The sequence below is a fragment of the Pseudorca crassidens genome, chromosome X (genome assembly GCF_039906515.1).
Source record: "Pseudorca crassidens isolate mPseCra1 chromosome X, mPseCra1.hap1, whole genome shotgun sequence".
NCBI lineage: Eukaryota > Metazoa > Chordata > Mammalia > Artiodactyla > Delphinidae > Pseudorca > Pseudorca crassidens.
The window spans coordinates 134,642,498-134,665,879 of NC_090317.1; the positions used below are offsets into that span (position 1 = coordinate 134,642,498).

Below are 23,382 nucleotides of genomic sequence, written 5' to 3' on the forward strand. Positions count from 1 at the left end.
TGATGGAACTCCCCATTAAGTACTTTGAGAGGAAGTCACTTGAAATCAAACACATGTACCCTCATGGCTGTTCAGGAGTCCTTTCTCACGAGAAAGACAAAGACCAAAAAAAAAAAAAAGAAAGATAGAGAGAGAGAGAGGGAGGGAGGGAGGAAGAGAGGAAGATGGAAGGAGAGAAAGAAAGGAAGAAAGGAAGGAGGGAAGAAAGAAGAAACTCAGGTGGAACAGCCGTGGCAGATATCAACTTGATCACTCCAACCTCTAGCTGCACAGAACACGTATATTTGGAGCTCAGGGTCAGCCCAGGACCAGTGAGACTGACCACATAGGACACTCTGTCCAGGGCATCTTCATGCCTCACGCCTGAGTATGCAATCAACCACCCGACCTGGGCTTTGGTGATAGGCAGGTGTGACTCAGAGCCACAGGGTGTTCTGAGCGCCTGCCTTTCCGAGCAGCTCTACCTGGGGCTGAAGCTGGTGTGTCCCACCGGCTTTGAGTTGATGGCCACAGAAGGGCCCTGAGCTCCTGTGGACGAAGGAAGGACTGCCCTCCCTCCCACTCCCCTGGATAAGCTCCGCCCTCCCACATGGGGAGCATGCGCAGTGCATGCCCTCCCACAGGGGGCCCTCTGGGATCTTCCTCTCCACTTGCACGCTGTCCACACACACCCCCACACCCCGCCCCACCGTCCTGAGACCTCCGCCACCCCTGGAAGGCGGATGCAGCCAGCAGTGCTTCCATTCCTGCCATCAGCAGAGTCCTGCCTCTGTTCAGGGGTGGGCGGTGCACATCCCAGGCCCCTCCGGCCTCTGCCCCGCCGTCCTCGGGCCACACAGCACCTCTCTGTCCTCTGCGGCAGGATCCACCGCACAGACTGAAGGAGGTTCTGTTTCATTCCCGGAGTTTGTTGCTGTCCCGTTGGCAGACGCACAGACCTTTCTTTAGGCCCCGCCGAGCCCCGGCGTATAAAGCCGTCTTGTGCAGGGACTCAAAAAGACCATTCCCCCCCACCCCCCACCCAAAACCACGTGGATGAATGGCAGCTCGTTTACAGACCCCGAGTGAAAAGCACATTTGTTCTTGGACAAGATGTCTGTATGTGATAAACTCAGAGACGTGTATTAATATTTACTTCTCTCCAGAAGTCACAGCCTGTGCACACAAGCATTAGCTTCCCAATGAATAGAAATAACCGCACAGACTTCCTGCATTATGGCCCTGTCCTGACACAGGATACTCGGATTTTTATCTTCAAGCCATATCGGTAAACAAAGGATATTGCATCCATCAAGCTCTCAGCCACTGCAGGCACCCTGGACTGTGCACCCTGGGGGGACTCAGGATGGAGAAAAGCAGGATACTGGTCCCAGATAGCTACGGTGCATATCAAAAGAGTGATTTCCTATCTTTAGCATCTTCCCATCCATAGAAAAGTGCTAAATTCATTAACTTGAGATGTCTGTTTTTCTTTCATTAACAGTAACCTTCCAACTATCTTATTTTTTGTTGCAAAAAAGGCCTCTGTACTCTGGCTCCTCCCTGACCTCTTGGAAGAAGTCCCTCAGAGCCATCTGAGAGGCTACCTCCCTGGCTTAAGTCCTCAGCAAGTCCACGGAATAAAACATAATTCTCAACTCTCAGGCTGTGCATTTTCCTTCAGTCAACAAACACAAATGAAGTTTGAAATCATTGTAGGCACAAAATAAAACCATAGTTTAAGAGTTATTTAGTGAGTCTAGCTATATTTATACTCCTGAGAAATAGGAGAGCCCAGCTCATAAGCCCTCGAAATTACCTCCTGAAAGAGAGCAAACCCAAGTGAAACCTCATAATGTTAAGAGAAAAAAAAACTTAGAAAAGAAAAAAGAAATCAAGGCATTAAAAAAAAAGAGGTGCACGTGTGCTGTGTGGATGATTTATCGACACTCTTAAAAGGATAAACTGAAATAAGCTAGTCATGGGGCCTAAGTCGTTTAAGTAATTGCTTCCACTTCCATCAAAATAAACATTATTTTTGCAATTACAAAAGCAATTCATTCTCAGCCAGAAAGGCCAGCTTTAAAGCAGCTGCACGCCTCCAACCCGTCACTATCATTTAACAAATTTAAGGCAACCGCGACCATTGCGGTCTGAAGGGGCCCCGTTTTATCTAAATTCTGCATTTCCCCGCAACCGCCGCCACGCCCGCCTCCCGCTCGCTCCCGCGGTCGGCGGGCACGCACTGCGCATACTCCTCCCCTGTACCGCGCCCTCTCCGCGCACAGTGTCCGGCCTCCGACTAGCTCCCGGCGGGCACGCACTGCTCATGCTCCACCGACGGGCCTCCCGAGCGTCGCCACTACAGGCATGCACTTCGAATGCCCAACAGACCGGCCAACTAACCCCGCCCATCCCGGCGAGATGGCATCGCGCATGCTTGCACTTCCGCGGACAAAAGGGCACGTCGCTGGTGCGGGCCGCACCCCAAGAAAGCCTAAAAGCTGAAAGACATGGGGTGGGGTGCCCGCCATCCCCCGCCCCCGTCCCCACTCCAGCTCCTGAGCGCTGTCCAGCCCACTGAAACGCCCCGGCACAGCCACGGCTGGAGTCGTGGGCGCCGACGGGCGGCGCCGTGATGACGCCACGTGTCACGGTGACGCACGACATAGGCGACCTTCTTTGGGAGCGCAGCCGGCGCGCCCGTTTTGAAGCTGCCCTGAGCTGGGCGGGCCCCGCCGCGGTCCGGCCTTCCGCCTCCGCCGAGCCCCCGAGTCCGCGCAGCCCCTGGGCGGGGCGCCGCCCTACCCCTGACCCGTGACCCCGGGCCAGCGACGCCCGCCGGGCAGTTGACTCCACACCGGACCCCGGGCCCGCGACGCCCGCCGGGCCGGCCGCCTTCACCCGGGACCACGGGTCCGGGACCCCCGTGGGGCTCGTCCCCTCTGGCGGCCGTCGCCTACTACGCGGAGGTCCTTTCAGGCCGGACTTCGGTCCCGGTTCCAGGCACCTGTGCAGGAGGAAGGAGTCCCCCTGGAAGGTGGGTCCGAGCCCCGGAGATGCCGCCCGGCAAAGTCCTGCAGCCCGTCCTGAAGATGAAGGTGGACGAACTCTTCCTGTGCTGGCTCAGCGAGTCCAGCACGCAGGCAATGCTCCAAGACTGCTTGCAGAGGATCAAGATGCCCGGGGGGCCCGAGGGGGTCGGGGGAGACGCAGGGCAGCCCGGGCCCCCGTTCGCAGCCCCGGCCCTTGCCTGCAGGCCGCGCGGGTTGGATAGCCCAGGGGCGCCCAGCCCGTCCCCCGCGTCCACCGCTCTCCCCCTGGGAGCCGCCTCTAGTGCCCGGAGTGGACCACCTGTTCGAGGGCCTCGTCGATCCGCAGGGACGAGAGTAGTAAGTTACTCTTCCTTCTAACGCCTGCGGAGGTAACTCGGGTCGCCTACCGACGTGTAGCTGAGGGTGGCTGAAGATGCTGGAGGAGGGTCGGGCATGAAAGCGCTTGCATGGCTAGTCTCTTCCCTCTGCAAAGTCTCGCACACAGAAAAATGTTGTCTTTGACACATTCCCAAGTTGGGCGTCATTCTGGGACAGCAGTGTATTTAATTTTTACAAAAGGTGCTTTTTGATTTTTAATACTGTGTCGGTTAAAAGTAATAAAGCGTCTCCAGGTGTTACGGGAAAACGTATGGTTGGTGCATATCGTACCCCTAGCATACGCCTAAGCCTGAAGGAGTGTGACTGTTCCGTTGGGACTTGATGATAACATTGGAGTGTTTTCGGTTGAGCCCGCATCCATCCCATCAACAGCACTGAGCATATCAGGAGGAGGGACTTCCCCCATCACTTAGTCTGCTGGTTCCCAGCCACGAAGGGGAGGGTGAGAGGTGGATGTCAGTCCGGAAGGAACTTGTCTGGTTCCAAGTGATTGGAGGGTGTCTGACATGTTCTCACAGATCAAGGATATTTTCCAGAAAGTGAGCCTCCAAGGAGGATGGGAGGTAGACCCAGAGGCAGCTTGGGAGACCCTGTAGAAACGCCCCGAAGGAGGCTTATTTGGATCTGCAGGAACGTGTGTCCTGGGACCCATCCCTGAGTCTGACCGTCTGCAGTGCCCTCACTGACCTGCAGAACCACAGTGTTCCAGAAGGCCTGCCTGAGCCCCCATTGAACTGAGGAGGTGGGTACGTGAGGAGGGCCAGGGCTCAGCAAGATCTCTCTAGCAGTGACAGCCCCCTGCCCGTCCACCCTCAGGCACTCTTCCTCCCTGGGATCCCTCAGGCCTTCTGTGGGGAGCTCCCCACTTTGTCACTAAGTGTGCTCCGGTGACACAGCCTGGCGGACACCGCTGGAAGATGAATTCTTGTGTTTCGTGACCCCATGACTTGGTGTGAGTCCCCTTAGGTCTGGAGATGTCTACGAAAGGTCAGCTCGTGCAAGGAGGGTGACTTGGATGCATGTGAAGAGAATGTGTTTCTGCGCAGCAAGTAGGAAGTCACAGACCTGTGGAAGTCAAGTTCTGTAGGCGTTCACAGCAGGGAGAGGCCATTCCTCTCCGTCTGGAGGGATGGGGCGTGGAGGAAGTGAGCTGTGGGACTAGGGGGTGCCCTGAATTGGGGGAGGGCGCCTGGGGGGGGAGGGGACGTGGGGGGTGGCTATGTTCCAAGTGTGAGGACCAGATGTTTATGCTCAGAGCCGCCGCACGGCAGGCTGCTGCATCTGGGCCGCGCCAGCCGGATTGGAATTGAGCCAGAAGCAGAGCTCAGGGCTGGGTAATCTCTCTGCCTCTGTGGCCGGCTGCTGGGCTTCCCGAGGGCAGCGACATGGCGGGAGTGGTGTTTCCCCAACACCACGTTATCGCATTGCGCTGCACTGTATGGGGCCCGCAGAGAGATGAGCTTCTGCCTGGAGGGGTGGGGCGTGGCCTGGGGGGCGTGGCCAGGATGGAAAGGGGGTGAATGAAAGGAAGTGCTGACGGAGGTGGGGTGAGACTGAAGACCCCTCCTCTGGCCTGTGGTTTTCATGACCAGATACAGCAAGTCAGCACGAGAAACCGGTTTTGAGGGAAAACAGAATGACTTTCTCTTAGTCGTCCCAAGAGTGTTCAAAAAGTGATGATGGACCTTGCCTGGTACTTGAAGGTGACTTTAAGCACATCTCAGTGTATTTGGAATTTATGGCGCGCTTCACTTGGGTTTCGAGAAGCGAGTAACCCAAAAGGATGTTTCTCATTCGGACAAAATGATAAGAGCTCTTTTGCCCCAAGAAGTGGATAATTAATTTCAGAAAAACGTTCATACGTAAAGTGCTGTGAGGAAAGCTCTGAACCTTTTTTTCTTTAACGACTAATAGGAAGCAAGTAAGACTCACGTGAGGCCCTCACCCATGGGAGCGGTGGGGAGGAGGCTGGGTCCTGACGCTCCTCGCAGAACCCAGGACACCTCAGAGTCCTGGGAGTGACAGGCAACAATCCACCCTCCCCCATCCTGGAGACCAGATGTCTGAGGTCAAGGTGTCCTAGGACCGCGCTCCCTCCAGAGGCTCCAGGGGAGGGTCACTCCTGCCTCTTCCGGCTTCTGGGGGCTCCAGGCGTCCCTGGGCTTGTGGCCGCGTCCCTCCCGTCTCTGCCTCTGTCTTCACGGGGCTTCTCCTCTGTGTCTGGGTCTCTCGCCTTCTGTGTCTTAGAAGGACCCTGTCATTGGATGTAGGGCCACCCTCCTCCAGGAGGACCTCAGCTCAGATCTTTGACTTTATCCCATCTGCAAAGACCCTGGGCACTGTCCCTCCCCCTTCACTGCTGTGCCTCCTCTCCCCACTTCCCATCGCCATCGGAAGCGAAGGGCTCTGTTTTATCTCTCTGCCGCCTGCTGCGTCCCGGGTGCCTGGACACACTCAGACTTCCACGGTGGGTTTGCTGAGGGGTGCGCGTGTCGGCTGACCCCCCAGCCCAGCAGCAGCTGAGCCCCTCCCTGAGTGTGGAAGTAGAGGTGTCAGGGAAAGGGAGGGGCTTGTTCTTAACCCTTGATTTTTGAAAAGTCCAGTTTGTGGGGGGTTAGTTTACATACAGCGAATGGTGCCTATAGGTGTGCAGGACGGTCGTCACACTCACTCACGTGTGAGCACGCCGAGGAGCAGAGCGCTTCCTGCCCCCAGGCCCCGTGCCCCTCGCCCCAGGCAGCCACTTCCGCTCCCAGGATCTGTCTGAGGTGCTGCGCAGCCTGCGCTTCCCTCTCCCTGCCGAGTAGGATCCCTTTGCGTGGATGGACCACAGCCTGATTGTCACTTCAGCACTGGGGGCCACTCGAGCTGTTTCTGTGTGTGCTTCTCATGAATGAAGCTGCTGAGAACCTCGTGTGGACAGGTGTTTGCGTCTCTCTCGGATGAATGACCTTGGAGTGGAATTGCTGGGCTGTGCGCTGTGTGTGTGTTTAACTTAAAAAACAGAACAAACCTGAAAAGCCTCCAAAGCCCCTACACTGTTCTGAGGCAGGTGTCATGTCCCGTTTCCCCAGCCGTGCGTGCGGGTCCTCGTCCACGCCTCCCCGGCACTGGCTGTCCTTAGACTTCTACTTCAGCCGTCCCGGCGGGCGTGTTGTGTGTCATGGTTTTACCTGCATTTCCCTGTTTTCTGGTGACAGCGAGTACCTTTTCATGACTTACCCGCCATTGTGCGCCGCCTGTCCAAATCTTCTGCCCATTTTGAAAACTGGGTATTTCTCTGTCGTTGAGTCGTAAGGGCTCTTTATGTGGAATCTGGATGCAGCTCCTTTATGAGACACGTTTCCACATATTTCTCTTCAGTCTGTGGCCTGTTCTGTCATTTGTTTAACATGTGTTTTGAAAGCAAAAGCTGTTACTTTTTTGATTCTTTAAATTTTATTCTTTTATGTTTCTTATTTATTACATCCAATCTACGAAATATGTGCCTATCCCAAGCTCTCAGGGTTATCTGCTCTTTTCCTTCTAAAAGCTTCCTGGTTTTCACTTTTGCATTTAAACTTCTGATCCATTTCATAAGTTTCTGCATGTGGTGTAAGATATCCAGGTACACAGCAGTTTTGAAATCTCTCCTTTTCCCATTGAGTTGCATTGTCTGAAATCAATTGGCCGTATGCGTCTGGGTCTATTTTCTCATCCCTAACCCACTGATCTGTGTTTGTGTTCTCACTCTGGGGCGCTTTGTAGACTAACATGTGGAAAGTGGGTGGTGTACGGCCAACTCTGTTCTTTTAAAACAGCTCTAGCTATGCTGACATTCGCATTTCCACCTAACATTGAGAATCAGCTTATGAACTTGTACAGAAAGGGCCTATTGGCATTTTGATCGGGATTGCATTGAATCTGTAGATCAGCTGGGTGTAACTGATGCCCCCGAACAGCTGAGTTTTCCAGCCCGTGAACTCTGGGTGTTTCTCCGTTTACTTACGTGCCCCATAGTTTCTCTCAGCAATGTTGTGTGCACACAGGTGTTACACCTCCTTGGTTAAATTTATTATCCATCTATTTAGATCTTTCTCTGCAGCTATTTTGTAGTTTTGGGGGTATCCAGTTAACCGTTGATTCCCTCAGGACATGTGACCATGTTCTAGGTTAGAAGTGTGTTCCTTGGAGACACGCTCGTGTGTATGTGCAGATGCGTGTACACACAGCAGTCACGTGTGTTTACTTTGACGCATCCTTAGATTTTCCTGCAGATGTGTTGGAGACAGAAAGGGCCTGGAAGTCCTCGGAGCAGAAGGTCAGGATCCTGAGAGCGTTTCTGACGGGAGCCTTGAGTTTGCCCAGTGACCGTGACTTCACAGAGGGGCTGAGCTTGGCCATGTTCCATTCTGTGGATCTCTTAGTGAAGAACGATTTCTGGTTTTCGTAGTTGGCATCAACGAGAATCTTTGTGCAGGAAGGAGGGGAAATACTGAGAACTTTTTATCACTGGTCAGGAGTTTGCCACATTGAAGTGGCACGAAGCTAGACGCCCTCCGTTCTCTTCCTGATGAGTGGAACCAGGAGGTTTCTCAGGATCGTGGTGGGGTGTGTGTGAGTGCTCTTGTCCTGTCCCCTCGGGCCTCCCAAACAGGGCCCCACGCCTGCAGCCTGCATGCGCCACCAACGGCGCCTCACTCTGGTACCCGGCGTCCACCGGGCGCTGCCTGGGCCGCCACAGACAGGGCTGCGTGAGGAGCCTGAGGGCCCTGAGATGCAGATTGGCCACAGCCCACCCCCAGCGATGGTGGGTATCGCCTCGCCCCCAAGTCCTCAGCTTCCCCAAAGCTGCCTGTGGGCCCCCCGTGGACCAGCTTCCCCAGGCCTTGTCCAGGCTGCTGGGTCGAAAGGGGCTGACTTGAGGCTCGGCCACTGGATGGCCACTGTGGCCTGGGGGGGACACTACATGGCCGAACCCAGTCCAGGGCAGCACCGGTTCAGTCCTGGCTTAGTCCTGGTTCAGGAGCCGTGTTTGATTCCTTGCTCTGGGGTCCTGGTTCAACCTGGTCCATTCCTGGTTCAGGGCCCTTGTCTGGTCGGGTTCAGGAGGCCTGGTTCAGTCCTGGTTCAGAGGCTCTGGCTTAGTCTTGGTTCAGGGGCCCTGGTTCAGTGCTGGTTCAGGGGCCCTGGTTCAGTCCTGGTTCAGTTGCTTGTTCGGTCCTGGTCAGGAGACCTGGTTTAGACCTGGTTCAGGAGGCCTGGTTCAGTCCTGGTTCAGAGGCTCTGGCTGAGTCTTGGTTCAGGGGCCCTGGTTCAGTGCTGGTTCAGGGGCCCTGGTTCAGTGCTGGTTCAGGGGCCCTGGTTCAGTGCTGGTTCAGGGTTCCTGGTTCAGCCCTGGTTCAGGGTTCCTGGTTCAGTTGCTTGTCCAGTCCTGGTCAGGAGTCCTGGATCAGTTTTGGTTTAGGAGCCCTGGTTCAAGTTCTGGTTCAGGAGATCTGGTTCAGGGCTCTGGTTCAGCCCTGGTTTTGGGCCCTGCTTCAGTGGTCCTGGCTGAGTCTTGTTTCAGTCCTGGTTCAGGAGGGTGCTGGAGCTAAAGCCAGGGAGTATCTCCATGGGTTCCCCATATAGCAGACCTTCAGCCTGGGTCTTTATTATCCCCAGGGCCCCACAAAGGCAGAACACGTCCATCACGTTGCCCCATGTTGGATGGGACCTTTGAATGGGGCTTGTAGGGGGGGGCAGAATCAGGGCCCTCCCCACCCCAGAGGACTCACCCGCAGAGTCGCCGGTGGTGTGTGCCTGCAGGGGGAGTCCTCGTGGCGGCGCCTCAGAGCCCAGGGCCTCAGGAGCTGGGTTAGTGACTGTCTAGAGCAGAGCTGTGTACCACCCCTCACCCCTGTTTGTGACAGCATTGCCTAGGATTTGCACTTGTTTCTTTGTTTATTTTTGTTTTTACTTTACACTTGTTTCTTTGGAGCATTCATTTTCTCAGCACTCTAGGCAGTACTGTGCGGGTCTCAGGTCAGACTCAGCGGGTCTTTCAGAGCCTTGAAGGGCAGTTTGGGAACAGGTCCACAGCAGAGAGTGCTGTGGGAGCCTCTGTGAGTGTTGTGACCTGGTGACCTGCTTGGCGGAGCTGATGACATCCTTCAGGAGGGCCCTGGGGACGGATGGATGAAGAGACAGATGAGACGGTCTTTGGGACAGGTGGACCGTGGATGGGAGAGTCCTGAGGCTGGATGGATGTGTGGGTGTCCTGGGGACAGGTGGACAGGTGGAAGGGAGGCCCGTGAAAACAGTTGCTGAGCCCTTTTCCAGAATTCCAGTTTCGGGGGCAGCGGTGGTGGTGGAATTTGTGTCTCTACCCCGTTCCAGGGTCTGCTGCTGGGAACCCCTGGGAGGACCCGTGCTCGGAGCAGTGGAGGCAGTCAGTCAGTGCAGGGGATGGGGGTGCTCTGAGGAGGCACTTCGGACCCCGCAGCAGGGGCCCTGCCGTCTACACAGTCTTCACCTTGGCCCGGAAGCGGTGTCGCCGCGGGAAGCGCGGCTGGAGGGGCCGGCGCGTGTGACTGCGGCGGGAGCTGGGCCCACGTGTGCGCGTGTGCACCGCCTCCGGTCCGCGTGGTTAGGACAGGACCGGGGGTGCCAGACCGCGTCGCATCGGCTCCCTGCGGGGAAGCTGCGGAGCAGGGGCTCTGGGCGCTCGGAGCCGCTGTACTCACACCACGGGCAGGCCTGCAGGGGGGCCACGGCGGAGGCGTCCGTGCTTTCGGAAATACGTCCGTGGTGTTCCCACGTGAGAACGTTTCTGTCCGAGTGACCCTGTGCCGTTTCTGGAGTCTGTGCTTTTCAGGATTAGGTGGAAGTTGAGCTGCCGGTGCCCCGAGACCAGCTGTCAGCACAGAGCCTGGGGGGCCAGTGAGTGTGTCGGTCTGCGGCCACAGCACCACTGCTCACCCGACGGCCGCGTGCGCCACGTTTCTGGTTGTTGCAGTTGGGGGAGGGGCCCTGGCATCTGGGGTGGAGACCAGGGCTGCCCCCGCCACCCCCTGCCCCGCAGACAGTCGTCCACCCCGCCGTGCGCACAGCACCGAGGCCGAGGTCTGCTCGGGAGGCCCGCTGGCCGGTCCCTTCACGATGTCACCTCCTTGCCCCGGGCTGCAGTGTCCTGACAGCACAGAGCCAGCAGACCCTGTGGTGGGTCAGAGGTCAGACCCCACTGTCATGGCTCCCTGTTTGCCTGCTCTTAACAGCGTGGTTAGGCTCGGGTGTCCAGGAAGGCGCAGTCCCACAGGAAGCCTGTCCACGCAAACGTGTTCCAGGGGTACGTTTGTGTGCTGAAGAACACTTCGTATCCCCACACGGGCTGTTGGTACGAACGTGTGTGTAATTAGACCGGGATGAAAGGAGGAGGTTTCGGGAGTGGCGTGGATCAGTCTTCTGGGCAGAGTTCGCGTTTCAGGGGCCGGGTGCGACCGTTCTGGGTCCCCACCAGGGGAAGGCGGCAGGGTCCCCGTGGATGCTCCCCCACACCTGCTGGGGCCAGAGTGGTGGTTGTCTCGCATGGCGGGGGTCGGGGGACAGCATTTGGGCCTGGGAACTGCTCCCGGGCTGTGCTGTGTGTCCTGCCAGCCTGACCACCCACCGTGCACCTCTTCATCCCCTGGAGCCACCTGCTTCCCGCTTCCCGACTGTCTGCGCTGCAGCCCCGGGGAGGTGATGCGGGGTCTTCCCTGCTCCTTGCCTCTTGCAGGTGCCCCATCAGTGGTCCTGGAAGAAGGAAGCACCTTTGCAAGGCCGTGCTGGAAGGGAGAGTGAGGACGCGTGGTGCACGGGTCCCTGAGGATCCCCGGGGCCCCAGGAGAAGGGACGCAGGGGGGCCCTGGAGGACGCTTACTGGGGAGGATGGCGGAGCTCTGGGGGTGGCACCAGCACTCAGCTGGGCACCCGGGCGGGGGTCAGGGGCAACGGAACGGGGCTCCTCAGGATACAGAGGACAGGGGCTGAGGGGAGGGTCCGGGGGCTCACGAGGAGGTAGGTGCAGGGTCTCCAGGAGGACGTGGGTGCAGCGTCTCCATGAGGAGGTGGGGGGCAGCTGCTGGTCCTTGGACTTGCGGGGCTGCCTGTGGCAGACAGGGGTCCTCTCAGGCCTGCAGCTGCAGGGCTCTGTTGGCGCCCTGGGTGGAGGTCCTGGACCTCCACCTCTATCTGCGTCTCCCTGGCTGTGACATGGGCTTCTCCGGCTGCCACAGAGCGGCTGGGAAGTGCCATTCCCCATGTGTCATCCGCGTCTCCGCTGTGAAGCGGGGTGGCCTGGCGTCGGTAGCGTCCTGTGCTGAAGGGTGCTGCAGCTCACCGGGCTGTGCAGAGGTGCGACAGACTGTCCAGGGCGGTGCTGTAGTGTCCCTCTGGCTGGCCGAGAGTGGATGGCTTAGTTTTGGAGATGCGGTGCCTTCCCATTTAGGGTTCCAAGGACGTTAATAGTTGTGCACAAACCCTCCCCCGCCTTAGCCACCCCCTGAGGCAGCCAGGGCTCTCAGCAACGTCCATGCAGTCCGAGGTCTCCTCTGCAACTGCAGGCAGACTTTTACCAGCTGCGTTCTCGTGTCCTTCATCCCATAAAGCTCACCGAGTTCAAGCGCGTGCTTCTGCACCTCGTCTCCTTGCTGAGCACTGCTCCCTGAGCGGGGGTGCCTCGTGTTGTGTCTGCTGGACCCTGGGCCTGTCCCGGGCTTTGAGCTCACAGGTACTCGTGCTGAGCACATTCGCCTGTGAGTCCTCGTGAGGACCGTGTCTCCACTCACCTTAGGGACAGGCCTAAGGAGGGATCGCTGGTTTTATGGCACCTGTGCATTTTGCTGTTTAAGAGCCCGTCAAATTGCATTCCAAAGGGGCTGCACGGTGGCTGTTCCTGCCCCATCCTGACCAGCCCTGGCTATCGCCAGGCCCCTGACCTGCCCCGCTCTGGAATGTGGGCCTCTGGGGGCACCTCTGCGGCTTTATCTGCGTTTCCCTGGTGACGGTGATGTTGGGCTTTTTTGCTGAAGTGTCCATTCAGAGCCTCTACCATTTTCCCCACTGGGTCGTTGGTTTTCTCATTCAGTTGGTAAGTCCTGTGTGTATGCTGGATGCAACTCCTTTATCATGTACAGGATCTGCAAATTGTCTTCCTAGTGAATGACTTCTCTTATGTTCCATTTCTTCTACCTCTTTTATCAAGATATAATTGACATGCAGCACTTCATAAGTTTGTGTACAGCGTAATATTTAGACTCATGTAATCGTGAGATGCTGACCACGATAAGTATAGTTCGTTATCTCGTATAGATACAACATTAAAGATATATTAAAAAAAGATACCTTTTCTTTTGTTGTGCTGAGAACTCCTAGGAGTTACTCTTAACACCTCCCATATGTAGCAGTGCTAATTATTTTTACCATGTTGTGCATTGCATCCCTAGTACACATGTGTCCCCTAACTGGAAGTTTGTATCTTTTGACCTCCTCATTCAATTCCCTCCTCACACCCGCACTTCCTCTAGTAAGGAACCTGATCTCTTTTGCTATGAGTGTTTGTTTTGAAGTATGATTGACCTATAAAACTACGTTCTTGTTCTACAAGATAGTGATTTGGTATTTCTATACATTTCAATGAATCTAGTAATGATATGTCGCCGTACAAAGATGTTACATAGGGGCTTCCCTGGTGGCGCAGTGGTTGAGAGTCCGCCTGCCGATGCAGGGGACACGGGTTCGTGCCCCGGTCCGGGAGGGTCCCACATGCTGTGGAGCGGCTGGGCCCGTGAGCCATGGCCGCTGAGCCTGCGCGTCCGGAGCCTGTGCTCCGCAACGGGAGAGGCCACAACAGTGAGCTGCCCGCGTACCGCAAAAAAAAAAAAAGGAAAAAAAAAAAAAAAGCTGTTACATAATTACTGTTTCCCACACTGTACATTTATACCCCTGACTCGTTTATTTTGCAGCTGGAAGTCTGTGTCTCAGTCTCCTGCACCTTCTCTTATATTCTTATTAGTGTTTTCTGAAGCAGAAAAGTTTTAAATTTTGACGAGGTCCAATTGATTACTTATTTGATGTTCCCAGAAGTATAGTCCATAATCTAAACAATCTTTGTCATACCCTGGGGCAGATAGGTGTTCTCCTGTGTCTTCTCTAGAACTTTTCCCAATTTCGCTTCTATGCTTGGACTTACGGTCTTGTTCAGGTTAATTTCTATGTGTGGTCTGAGGTAAGTTTCGAAGCGTGCTTTTTTGTACGTGATTACTCAATTGCTGCGGCGTCGCTTTCTGAAATGATTTCCCATTGAATTGTGCCGGCGCCTTTGCCGGAAGTCCCGTGTCCGCAGGTGTCTGGGTTGGTTCCTGGACCTTCTGTCCCGCGCCTGTGAGCACCTGTGTGCGCACTGCAGGTCGCCCGTGTTCTGGTGAGCTGAAACCAGCACCCTGCCCGCCCCGGTGCACGACTGTTGGGATGGCTTTTCTGGGTGCTTTTTGCTTCCGTAGACTTTTAGAATCATGGTGCCAAGTTCTACACAAAAAGGCCACGTGGTCTGCAGACCCTGTGGGGCAGTGGCCGCCCGGCAGTGCGGGTCACCCGCCATGGAGGCTCTCGTCCTTGTCCGCAGGGTTTCTGGCTGGGAGGGCGGGTCTTACGGTGCCTCCCCTAGACGAGTCGCTGGGGCGTTTGTTCCTTGTGGTGCTGCTGGGAGTGGAACTGTCTTCCCGTCACCTCCGCATGCCGACTTCCGACAGCCGTGCACTTGAGTCCCCACCCTGTGATGTCGCTGACCCGCTGATCAGTTCTGCGGTCAGTAGATGCTCGAGGACTCTGCACCAGGGTCGTGCTGGCGTGAGGGACAGCTGTCCCGCGTCACCCCTCCCGGCCGGCGTGCCTGGGACTTTCCTTCCTGCCCGACACTTCAGCTGGGGTCTCGGGGCCTGGTCAGGGGTCAGCGCTGAGAGCGGAGGTGCTCGATTTGTCCCGGCTCAGCCAGAAAGCATCCCGTCTTCCTCAGGATGACATAGATACAGGTGTTTTCATAACGCCCTTCGCAGGTTGAGGAAGGTACCCTGTATGTTTAGTTGGTTGGGAACTGTTAACGTGAATGGGTGTTGAATCTTGTCCAATTCTTTATGATCACGTGATGTTTTCTCACTTGATCTGTGGGTGTTAACCAGCCTTGCTTCCTTGGATGAATCCACTGATCCCAGCTGATGATCTCGCACGTTGCTGGGCTCTGAGGGCTCCCATGTTGTGAGGTCAGTGTGTCTGTGGTCGGGGGACACCCGTCTCCCGTCTTCTGTGTGATGTCCTTGGCGGTGGTGTCAGGGGGATGCCGGCCTCCCAAGAGGAGCTGGCAGTGGTTACCCCTTGCTCTGTTTTCTGTAAGGGTGTTCAATATCGGTATCATTTCTTCCTAAAAATGCTCTGTAGGATCTAGGCAGGGGGTGAATCTGGTCTCCGTTCCTCTTTTGTCTGGAAGCATACCTCCCTGGGTGTCGAGTCCCAGACCACAGCCCATTTGAACAAACGTCAGCTCCTTTCCGTCCTACAGACTACACGCTGTCGTCACAGAGCAGCGTAGAGACCAGCGTTGTCAGACAAGTCCAGAAACTTAAGAGCAGACTTCCAGAAAACTCCTTTGCCAGAGGGGAAGCACCATGAGCTGTCTGAGATCGCTCAGACCGCACGAGGAGGCTGGCACTAACTCGTCTCTAGCCGCCGCCGTCTGGGGGCCTCGTGTGCACGTGGCCTGGCCGCCTCTGGGCCTTTCAGGAGCCGGGGCAGGAGATGGGCCAGTGCTGAGGTGACTCTGTAGCCGGGTTGCAGAGCTGATTGTCGGGAATCGTTATTTTATCTGCATCGACGATAAATTGTGGACAGTACATCACGTCTTAGTTTTCCTGGCCAGCTTTTGGCTCCGAGCTCAGAGAATCATGGGATGAGCAACATGGGGAGGGGGTGCTGGTGGCAGGGATCAGCTGTTCTCTGCTGTCTCGGGGACTTCAGGCCTCCGCGGAGACCCGGGGCCTCAGGGGTGCCCGTGGCCTGCTGCCAGCCCCAGGGTCTGCACCGCCGGCGTTGGGCGCCGTCCATACCGGGCGTGGCTGAGAGGAGTTTTCACAGGTGTTTTGCCAGCGAGGGGCCGCCCCCGGCCCCCATGGCTCTTTCTGTTCCTCGTGACAGTGTCTCCAGCCTGGCTGGTGGCTCAGGTTCCGGAGCACCAGGGCCTGGGCTGAAGGAGGGGAAAGAGAGCCGGTGATGCTGTGTCTGCACGTGCCGAGCGCCCGCGTGGTTCTAGACGCTGCCTCGGTGGGTGTGCTGCTCTCAGAGCAGTGGCCGCGGGGGGCAGATGTTCCCCGTCTGTGGAGCGGCCCGGAGCCGCCAGTCCTGCGCAGGGTCAGCTGCCTACCTGAGCCAGGCCCACTCCACCCCGTGGCCTGCGGCCTGTTTCCTCACCTGCTCCCTCTGTCCGGGGCTGTCCTGCAGGTGAGCCCTTGCTCTGGGGCAGAAACGTTACTGAAGGTTGCTGGGGGCCTCAGTCTCCCTCTCTCCTGAGCTACATTTGAGCGTTGGAGGAGCTATGGATTTTTCCCCAGTTTACCTAGAAGTGAAGAAATGAGTAAAATATTCCTTTTTTCTACTTGGATTAAATTTCTGGTTTGTAGCCAAATTGTAACCTACACATGAGGGGTCTTGGGGACTCTCTCGGTGTCGGTTTCATGCCCCCTCAGCACTGCAGTTGACGCACGTGTACCAGCATCGCTACAGAAACTTAAACAGAAAAGTTGAGAGCTGACTTGGAAAGGTAGAGTCTGTATAGTCGGGAGGCCCTGCGGGCAGGGCCTGCCCAGGTGTGTAGTTCCTGTGCTGCCCCACCTGCCCTTGTGCTCATCTCTCACGCTCAGTGCAGCAGCGCCGAGCTTTGCTGTGAAAACTCACCCCTGGGCTTAGCAGCCCCTGTGTTCTCGGCAGTCTGTGTTCCCCAGTCTGTGCCGGCACGGGACCTGCGGCCATCCCGTGGGCTGGTTGGCCAGGGCCAGGCACAGGGACAAGCCCAGGTCTGGGGCAGGACACATGCTCTGCCTTCCCCTGGGAGGAGCAGCATAGAAGGGGCCCCCAGTGGAGGACCTGGACAGTTTTTCAAGCTACAGGAGGAGCACCTCTTCCCTGGGGTTTGCAGGGGAGGGGGAACGAGAGTGAGCCTGCAGGTGTGGCTGTTCGTGGCAGAGACGTAGCGCGGAGTGACAGGGCTGCGCCTGGGTCCGGAAGTCTCCCTGAGCCACTGATGACCCGCTGCCGACACCGTGAAATCAGAAGTTTGTCCTGAACCTGGTCCCTGCCCGGGGCGTGGTATTGGGGGCCTTCCTGCGTGTTGTGTCCAGGTCTGGACAGGGCAGAACTTAGGCCCTGTGGCCCTACACCAGCTAGGCTGGTTCTGTGGCCACGTTGCGGGGCATACACTGCCCCGTCTGCGTGTCTGGAGAACCAGAGGGGTCGCCAGCCAACCTCTGAATCTTTGAGGATGTTCTGGGAATGGGAAGAAGGACAAAATAGGGTAAAGAGATGGGAAAGAGGCAGAGGGGAAGGACAGGAGAGAGGGCAGCCCCCTGAACAGGAGTTTGAAGAGGAATTTGGGGCGGGGTGTTGGTGCAAATGAAAGAGGAAGCGGGTCTGAGAGGCTGCAGCCCTGTGATCCCAGCTAGGGGACACGCCGGGAAGGGCAGATCCCAGCTAGGGTTAGGACAGAATATGGACACAGTAAGAAGTCAATGTTGGGGAGGGACATGAACAGGCCGGGCCCAGGGGACTCCAGGGCAGGGACCCCGCGCTGCATGATGCTGTAATGGCAGGCTGGGCCCAGGGGGCTCCAGGGCAGCGACCCTGCGCTGTGTGATGCTGTAATGGTGGACACACGTCACTGTGCGTTTGTCCAGACCCACAGAATGTGCACCACCACGATGTGCCCTAGGGGGAACCGTGGACTTCTGTTCATAGCAGCATATCAGTATGGGGTCATCCTGTGTGCTCATCGCTGTAACAGATGCAGCACCCAGTGCGGGGTGTTTGTGACAGGGAACCTGGGCTCCGCAGGGGAAGCACACGGGAGCTCTGTACTTTCTGCCCAGCGTCTCTGTAAAACAAAAGCTACCCTCCCCCCAAAAAAAGTCCATTAGAAAGACAAGGAGGAAGGTGGATGGGTGAAGTGCCTTTCGACCCCAGAGGTCATCTCCCCAACATCTTTGTCTGGGGCAGAGGGAAGGGGACAGGGAAGGTCAGCTTTGGCCGGAGCAGGCGTTCCTGGGGTCCTGGGATTTCAGGGGTGGGACATGCAGGCCTGATCTAGACGGTATGTGGGGGAAAAGACCACCCAGGGGGGGGCCTGGCTCTGCTGCTGGTTCATCCTCGTGTCAGGGGCTGAGTCGCGTGCTCTCATCGCTCACATGACACGACAGTATGCATCGTCTGTGTCGTATTCCACACCACTCACACCATCTATGTCATCTGCGTTCCACTACACCCTACACAGCCGTGTACGACAGGGCGAGAGCAGTAAGACCCTGAATTCCACCCCAACCCCGAGTTTAAACAAAGGCCGTCAGAGCATCCTCTGCCGGTTAGGTGTATCTTCTCAACTCCTGAAGGGCTGGTGGGTGCCCCCTTCGTTTGGGGCCGTTTTCCCGACGTACCAGCTCTTGGGCCGCACGTGGGCTGTTGGGCGGGCGCGGCCGGGACGCCGGCCGCGGGCTCTGTAGCAGGGTCCGCTTAGTCCTGGACAGGCTGCCCTTGTCCGGAGAGAAGGCCCACCCTCCCAGGAGCCGGCAGGCGGCGTCTCCAGGTCCGCTGCCCTTGCCGGCCTGCCTACAGGCTGAGCTGAGGGAGGCTCTCGGCGGGAGAGCAGCTCCGCGCGCAGCAGGCCAGCTCGGGGCGGGCGTCCAGCGCTCCGTCCAGCACCACGGAGCACAGCCCGGGCCACGGGAGGGGCCGCGCGTCCGCCACGCCTCCCCTGCCCCCGCCGCGTGCGCCCGCCCGGCCCCGACTGAGGAATGCGCGCGCCCGAGGCCCGGCCCCCAGAGCGCCGGCCAGCGACGCATGGAGCGCGCTGAGCCCGGCCGCCCGGACCACCCCGACCCCGCCGGCCCCGGCCAGCCGCAGCTCCAGTCCCGCGAACGCGCCCGGCCCGGGCCCCGGCGGCCCATGCGAGCCGACATGCGGCTCCGGGACCTGTCCCTGCGCCAGGACCCCGACCTGCGGCAGGAGCTGGCCTCGCTGGCCCGCGGCTGCGACTTCGTGCTGCCCTCCCGCTTCAAGAAGAGGCTCAAGGCCTTCCAGCAGGTGCGGCGGGCGGGTCCGCTGCGTCCGCGGGCCCCTCGCCCCTCTGGCGAGGTCGGGGTGGGGGGCTGCCTGGGCTCGGGGGGCTCCACCTGCGCCCATGCGCGGCTCCCCTGGAACAGCGCCCGTGCGCGCAGAGAGCAGGTGTGCCCGTGCAGTTTGTCAGGGAAAGCGCTGTGAAGGGAGCCGCCGGCATCTCTTTTCCTGGAGTTCTAGCAGCGGATACCACGGGCGCGGCGCGGGGCAACGTCGTGGTGCGTCTTGCGCGAGGCGGGGAGGTGTCGACCTCGGGCAGTAGGAGGCTTCGGGACTCGACCCTCCGCAGGTGCGCAGCGAGCCTCCCCGTGTCGTTGGAGCGTGTGGCGCCCTGGGTAATGACAGCGCAGCGCTGTTGGAAAGGAGAGCGCGGTTTGCCGCGAGCGCCTGTGTTGTTTTAAGGGCTTTATCGCAGGCACGTACCAGCCGGAGCGCCCTTCTCCGCGGCTTCAGTGACGACTCGGCTTGTAAACATCACGGTGCTTCTCCTCAGCGCGCACAGAAGCAAACCCCGTGTCTGTGCCTCGTGTGTGCTTTGTAAATTCGTGTAAGGGGACCATGGAGTTGAAAAGCCATGGCCACCTGGGACCTTCCGGCAAGTGGAGGTTCTGCTGCCTCACGGATATTCGGCACATTAATCACTTGTATTTTCGCCCAGGCGAGGAGTGAAAGGTCATCTCATGGCCAAAAAAAAAATCACATCGAATCAAGCCAGGCTGTTTGGGGTGGGAAAAAAGACCTGCTTTTTGCTGGTAGTGTAACTGGATTTTTTTCCTGGGATCATGTCTCAACTTTTACAGGGCTTCTGGTACTTTTCTGTCTGACCTCTATCCTTCAACTTGTGAAATTCTGTCTGCAAGTGGCTGATGCATGTGTGTTTGTTGCTTGTGGAGAAGGAAAGTCTGTTTAGAATCTGAACGTGGAGACCTTAAAGTGGACTCAGCTAAGGGTGATCTTCTTCAGAGAGGAGGTCTGAGGTTTGCTGGTTACCGTTTGTGTGCGTGGCGCACACATGGTGCACACAGGCTGCGCCGGGGTGTTCCCTGGATTGGGGAGCCCTTCCCTCTCCCCCCATGGCGGCTGTGACTTGATCTTGGTTGGGGGGGGGTCCTGGCTCCACGCAGAACTGTTCATGAAAGCCTGGTTGTTCCAGGATGGCTGTTGGTCTTACAGAATCACTTTTTGGGATACGCGATTCACGGTTGCCTTTAAGAGGTAGAAGTTTCACCTTACAGCAGATGTGTTCCCGTGACGTTTCCCACAAACGTCCGCACGCACTGCGTGGAGTGAGTGCTTCTTGGGGCGGGCATCGGGGGAGTGTCCGGGAGGAGAGTTTTCCTGGCTCCCTTCGCCCCTTGGTGTTTGAATGTGGACTCGGTGCAGAGCCGTGGGTGGTCGGCAGACCTCAGGGCATGGGGAGATCGGGGGAGGGTGGAAGGAGATGGTGGGGGGCGTGGGGAGATGATGGGGCGGAGGGCAGCTGGGGAAGGTGTGGGGAGGAGGGCATGTGGAGATGGGGGTGTGGCCGGAGAGGATGGCCTGAGGGAGGTGGGGTTGGCCTTGTGGGCAGACGGGGACTGTGGAGGGATGGGGGGGTGCTTCGTACATGCCGGCCCTGCTGCCAGCTTGGGGCGTCCGCGCTGGTTTCGGGGCCAAGGGAAGGTGTGCAGCGAGGCTGTGTCATGCGTGGGAGGCTGTCCTGCCCCTGCGGCCTGTGTCCGCCTGCCTGCCCTGCCTGCGGCGCCCGCGCCTTGCGCGCTCTGAGCAGCCCCAAGGCCCCCAGGTCATCCACTGCGACGTCCCTCAGACTTCGTCACAAGCCCTCAAGGGCCCGCTATGGCCGTGCTGCCCACCCTGTCCAAGCCGGGTCCTGACGCTCCGTCCCCCGGCGCTTGACTCTCGGGCTCTGCACACGCTCTCCTCCGCTGTCACCGTGCTCTGGTCCCGCTCACGCCCGTCCAGCTGCCCCGTGGGGTCCTTCAGGTGGATGCACGGGGCACCAAGAACCCAGCGCAGCCGCCCCCGGGGGACAGTGCTGGGTGTTGACCTGATCTCTCCTCCACACGGCGACAGCCTGGCCTGGGGACTCTGACCGTCTCAGACACCGCGCGGGGTCACGGCCCCGCGCAGGGTGGGCCCTGAGTACCCCCTTGACCCATGCTCCCAGGACCCAGGGGTCGGACGTGGGCTCCCGGGTCCCTGAGCCCACGGATGTGACCCCTCACGCCGCCCCCCCGTCCCGTCCATGCCCCCAGCCCTGCCTTCCGGCCCTGTGGGGCCCCAGCGTCCTCTGGCCGGGGGTGCAGACCCAGCCGACGTCTCAGGACCCTGCCTCGTGGACGTGGAGCCCCGGCCTGTCCCCTCACGGCAGCCGCCCTGCTCAGCCCAGCTCCTCGTGGGTCTGAGACTTGGCTCTCCAGCCACCTTTTCTCCCCTGGAAACCTCCGTGGCTCATGTGGCCTCTCGACGCCGGTCCCTCTCCTGTGGTGGCTAGAGGACTTATGAACAAACCCACGCGCAGGGCCAGCCGTTCTCATCTTTGTTTTGGCGCCTCTGCTTTAAACTTTCACATTTGGACTCTTGCTGTCCGTCCAGCGGGCCCTTGGCAGGTCTAGCCGGGGAGCCTGCCGCCAGCCGGTGGGGAGGGGCCCTGGGGTCGGAGGAGAAGCAGCTCCGGCCTGCAGGGCCTCCCAGCCCAGCGGTGGACTCTGGTGGGCGCCATGCCCGCCTGTGTCCCTGCGCCGCCCGCCGGGCTTGGCCGCTGCCCCTGGGTCTCGGCTCGGATGGGGCCGGCCCGCTGGATGCTGCCCCCGGGCTGTGCCGCACTTGCCCTGCATCCTGCCCTGGCAGAGTCAGAGCCACGGTCGTTTCCGCCACCCCAGCTAGTGCGTCTGCCCGACGGGGCGCTGGCCGTGCGAGACTGCGTTTAGAGAAGGCTGGCCTGGGCGCTTGCTTGTGCGGGCCCACCTCCCGGGGCCCCTGCCGCTGCGCAGGGATGGCCGTGCTTTCCCATGAGGCCGAGTTTTCAGCCCGCCTGTGTTCTGGGGGCCCCGGGCGTCTCCGTGATGTCTGGAATCGTGATGAGTCAGGCAGCGCTGGTGTCCGTGCGGGCGACAGAAATAGCTCTTTGCGAGCAGGTGTCATCTTGACCGGTGCCCGGGTGACAGCCGGGAGGCGGGCGTCAGGCGTGTCGCTGGGAGGGAAGCTGCCCTGCTCTGGGAGCCGAGTGCCCCACCTGCTGTGTTGGCTTCTGAGAGGCTTCAGCCCTGCTTGAGAATCCTCCCTGTGTGTCTGTCTGTCTCACACACACACACACACACACAAACACACATACGTATTTGTGCCACGTCCGCTTTCATTGTGGACGTCCAGCCTGGACGCAGGTAGCTCAGGAAACAGCCCCCGTGGTCCCCTCCGGCTCTGCTAAGGCCTGTTTGGGGCCTGGAGGTGGCCGGCTCCCAACAGCGCCCTGTGTGCTGGAAAAGAACGTGTGTCCCGCAGCTGTGCCGGCCGCGCTCTATTTATGTCCCAGAGATTACACTGTAAATCTCTCGTGTCCGTGCCCAGCTGTTTGTTTTTCCATCATCCGGTGGTCCGTCAGGGGTGGCGGGGGAGCGGGCCTGGCCTGCCTCTGTGCCGCGTCCCTGCATTTCCCCAGCACCTTGGCTTGGTGGGCGCCGAGGCTGTGCTGGGGCAGCGGTCAGCTCCGGGTCGGCAGAGCTTCCCGTGATGGACGCCCAGTGTGGTGTCCTGACCATGTCTGTCACATCCAGAGTTTCTACCCTATCTGGGCATGAATCTGACGATGCCAGCCTTCTTTTTGTCACTGTTGGCTGCTATATCTTTTTCCACTTGTTAAAAGTTTTCCACTTCTGTGTCCTTATATCTTACACGTGTTTCCTGTAAGTCAGTCTTACTTTCTTTTTTCCGTCTGATCTTTGTTTTTTAATTGGAACATTTCATCCATTTACATTTATAAGGACTATTAATCCATTCTGATTTATTTTCACGGTCTTATTTATGTTTCTTTTTATGCTCTCCTTTCCCTCTTTTTTATCTTTCCCTCGCCGGAGCACTTAATACTAGCTTACTGCTCATCTTACAAGGTCAGTGACTTCGTTTCTTTAGGTACAGAGTGAGTATCTTTACCCTCCAGCTCAAAACCTTCAAACCCTTCACTGCCGGCAGCCTCTCATTTCATGTTGTTGTCCTGAGAGAGTCTTTAAAGAGAGGTAGAGCAATATTCTCATTACCGATGTACGTGGAGGGCGTGTGCGTGGATTTACCCATGTAGGCACCATGTTCCTTGCCCTTCGTCCCATCCTGCAATTCAGACCTTCCATTTGGGAGCGCGTTGCTTCCTGCCTGAGCCCAGTTCTCCTGGGAGGGGCCTACGAGGTGACCGTGGGGCAGGCGCCACGGAGCTGGTGACGTGGGGAGAGCTCCCTGCTCTCAGGAGGCGAGGCTCCATTCCGCCGTGTCCTTGGCGGCTTCATTTCCCTTCGCTTCCCGGTGGCTGGTGAGGGCGGCGTCCCCATCCTGACAGCGGAGAAAATAGCGCGTGTTGTTGAGCGGCACCTTGTCTGTATGTGTCTGCGGCCGT

At 58.2% G+C, this 23,382-nt stretch overlaps 1 protein-coding gene across 6 annotated transcripts in view; it reads left to right on the top strand.

The window, feature by feature from the left end:
• Positions 1-2,433: 2,433 nt before the first annotated feature.
• LOC137217461 (serine/threonine-protein phosphatase 2A regulatory subunit B'' subunit beta-like) overlaps positions 2,434-23,382 on the top strand; it is a 53,039-nt gene continuing 32,090 nt past the window's right edge. Inside the window, exon 1 of one of the 6 annotated variants that reach the window (XM_067724325.1) lies at positions 2,434-3,371. In XM_067724325.1, the coding sequence (XP_067580426.1) occupies positions 3,039-3,371 (333 nt within the window). In that variant the 5' untranslated portion in view covers positions 2,434-3,038. Of the gene's footprint in view, positions 3,372-18,472; positions 18,747-18,858; positions 19,069-22,768; positions 22,886-23,382 lie in introns of those variants that run through there. The other 5 variants (XM_067724326.1, XM_067724332.1, XM_067724327.1 and 2 more) reach the window with 5 other exon arrangements.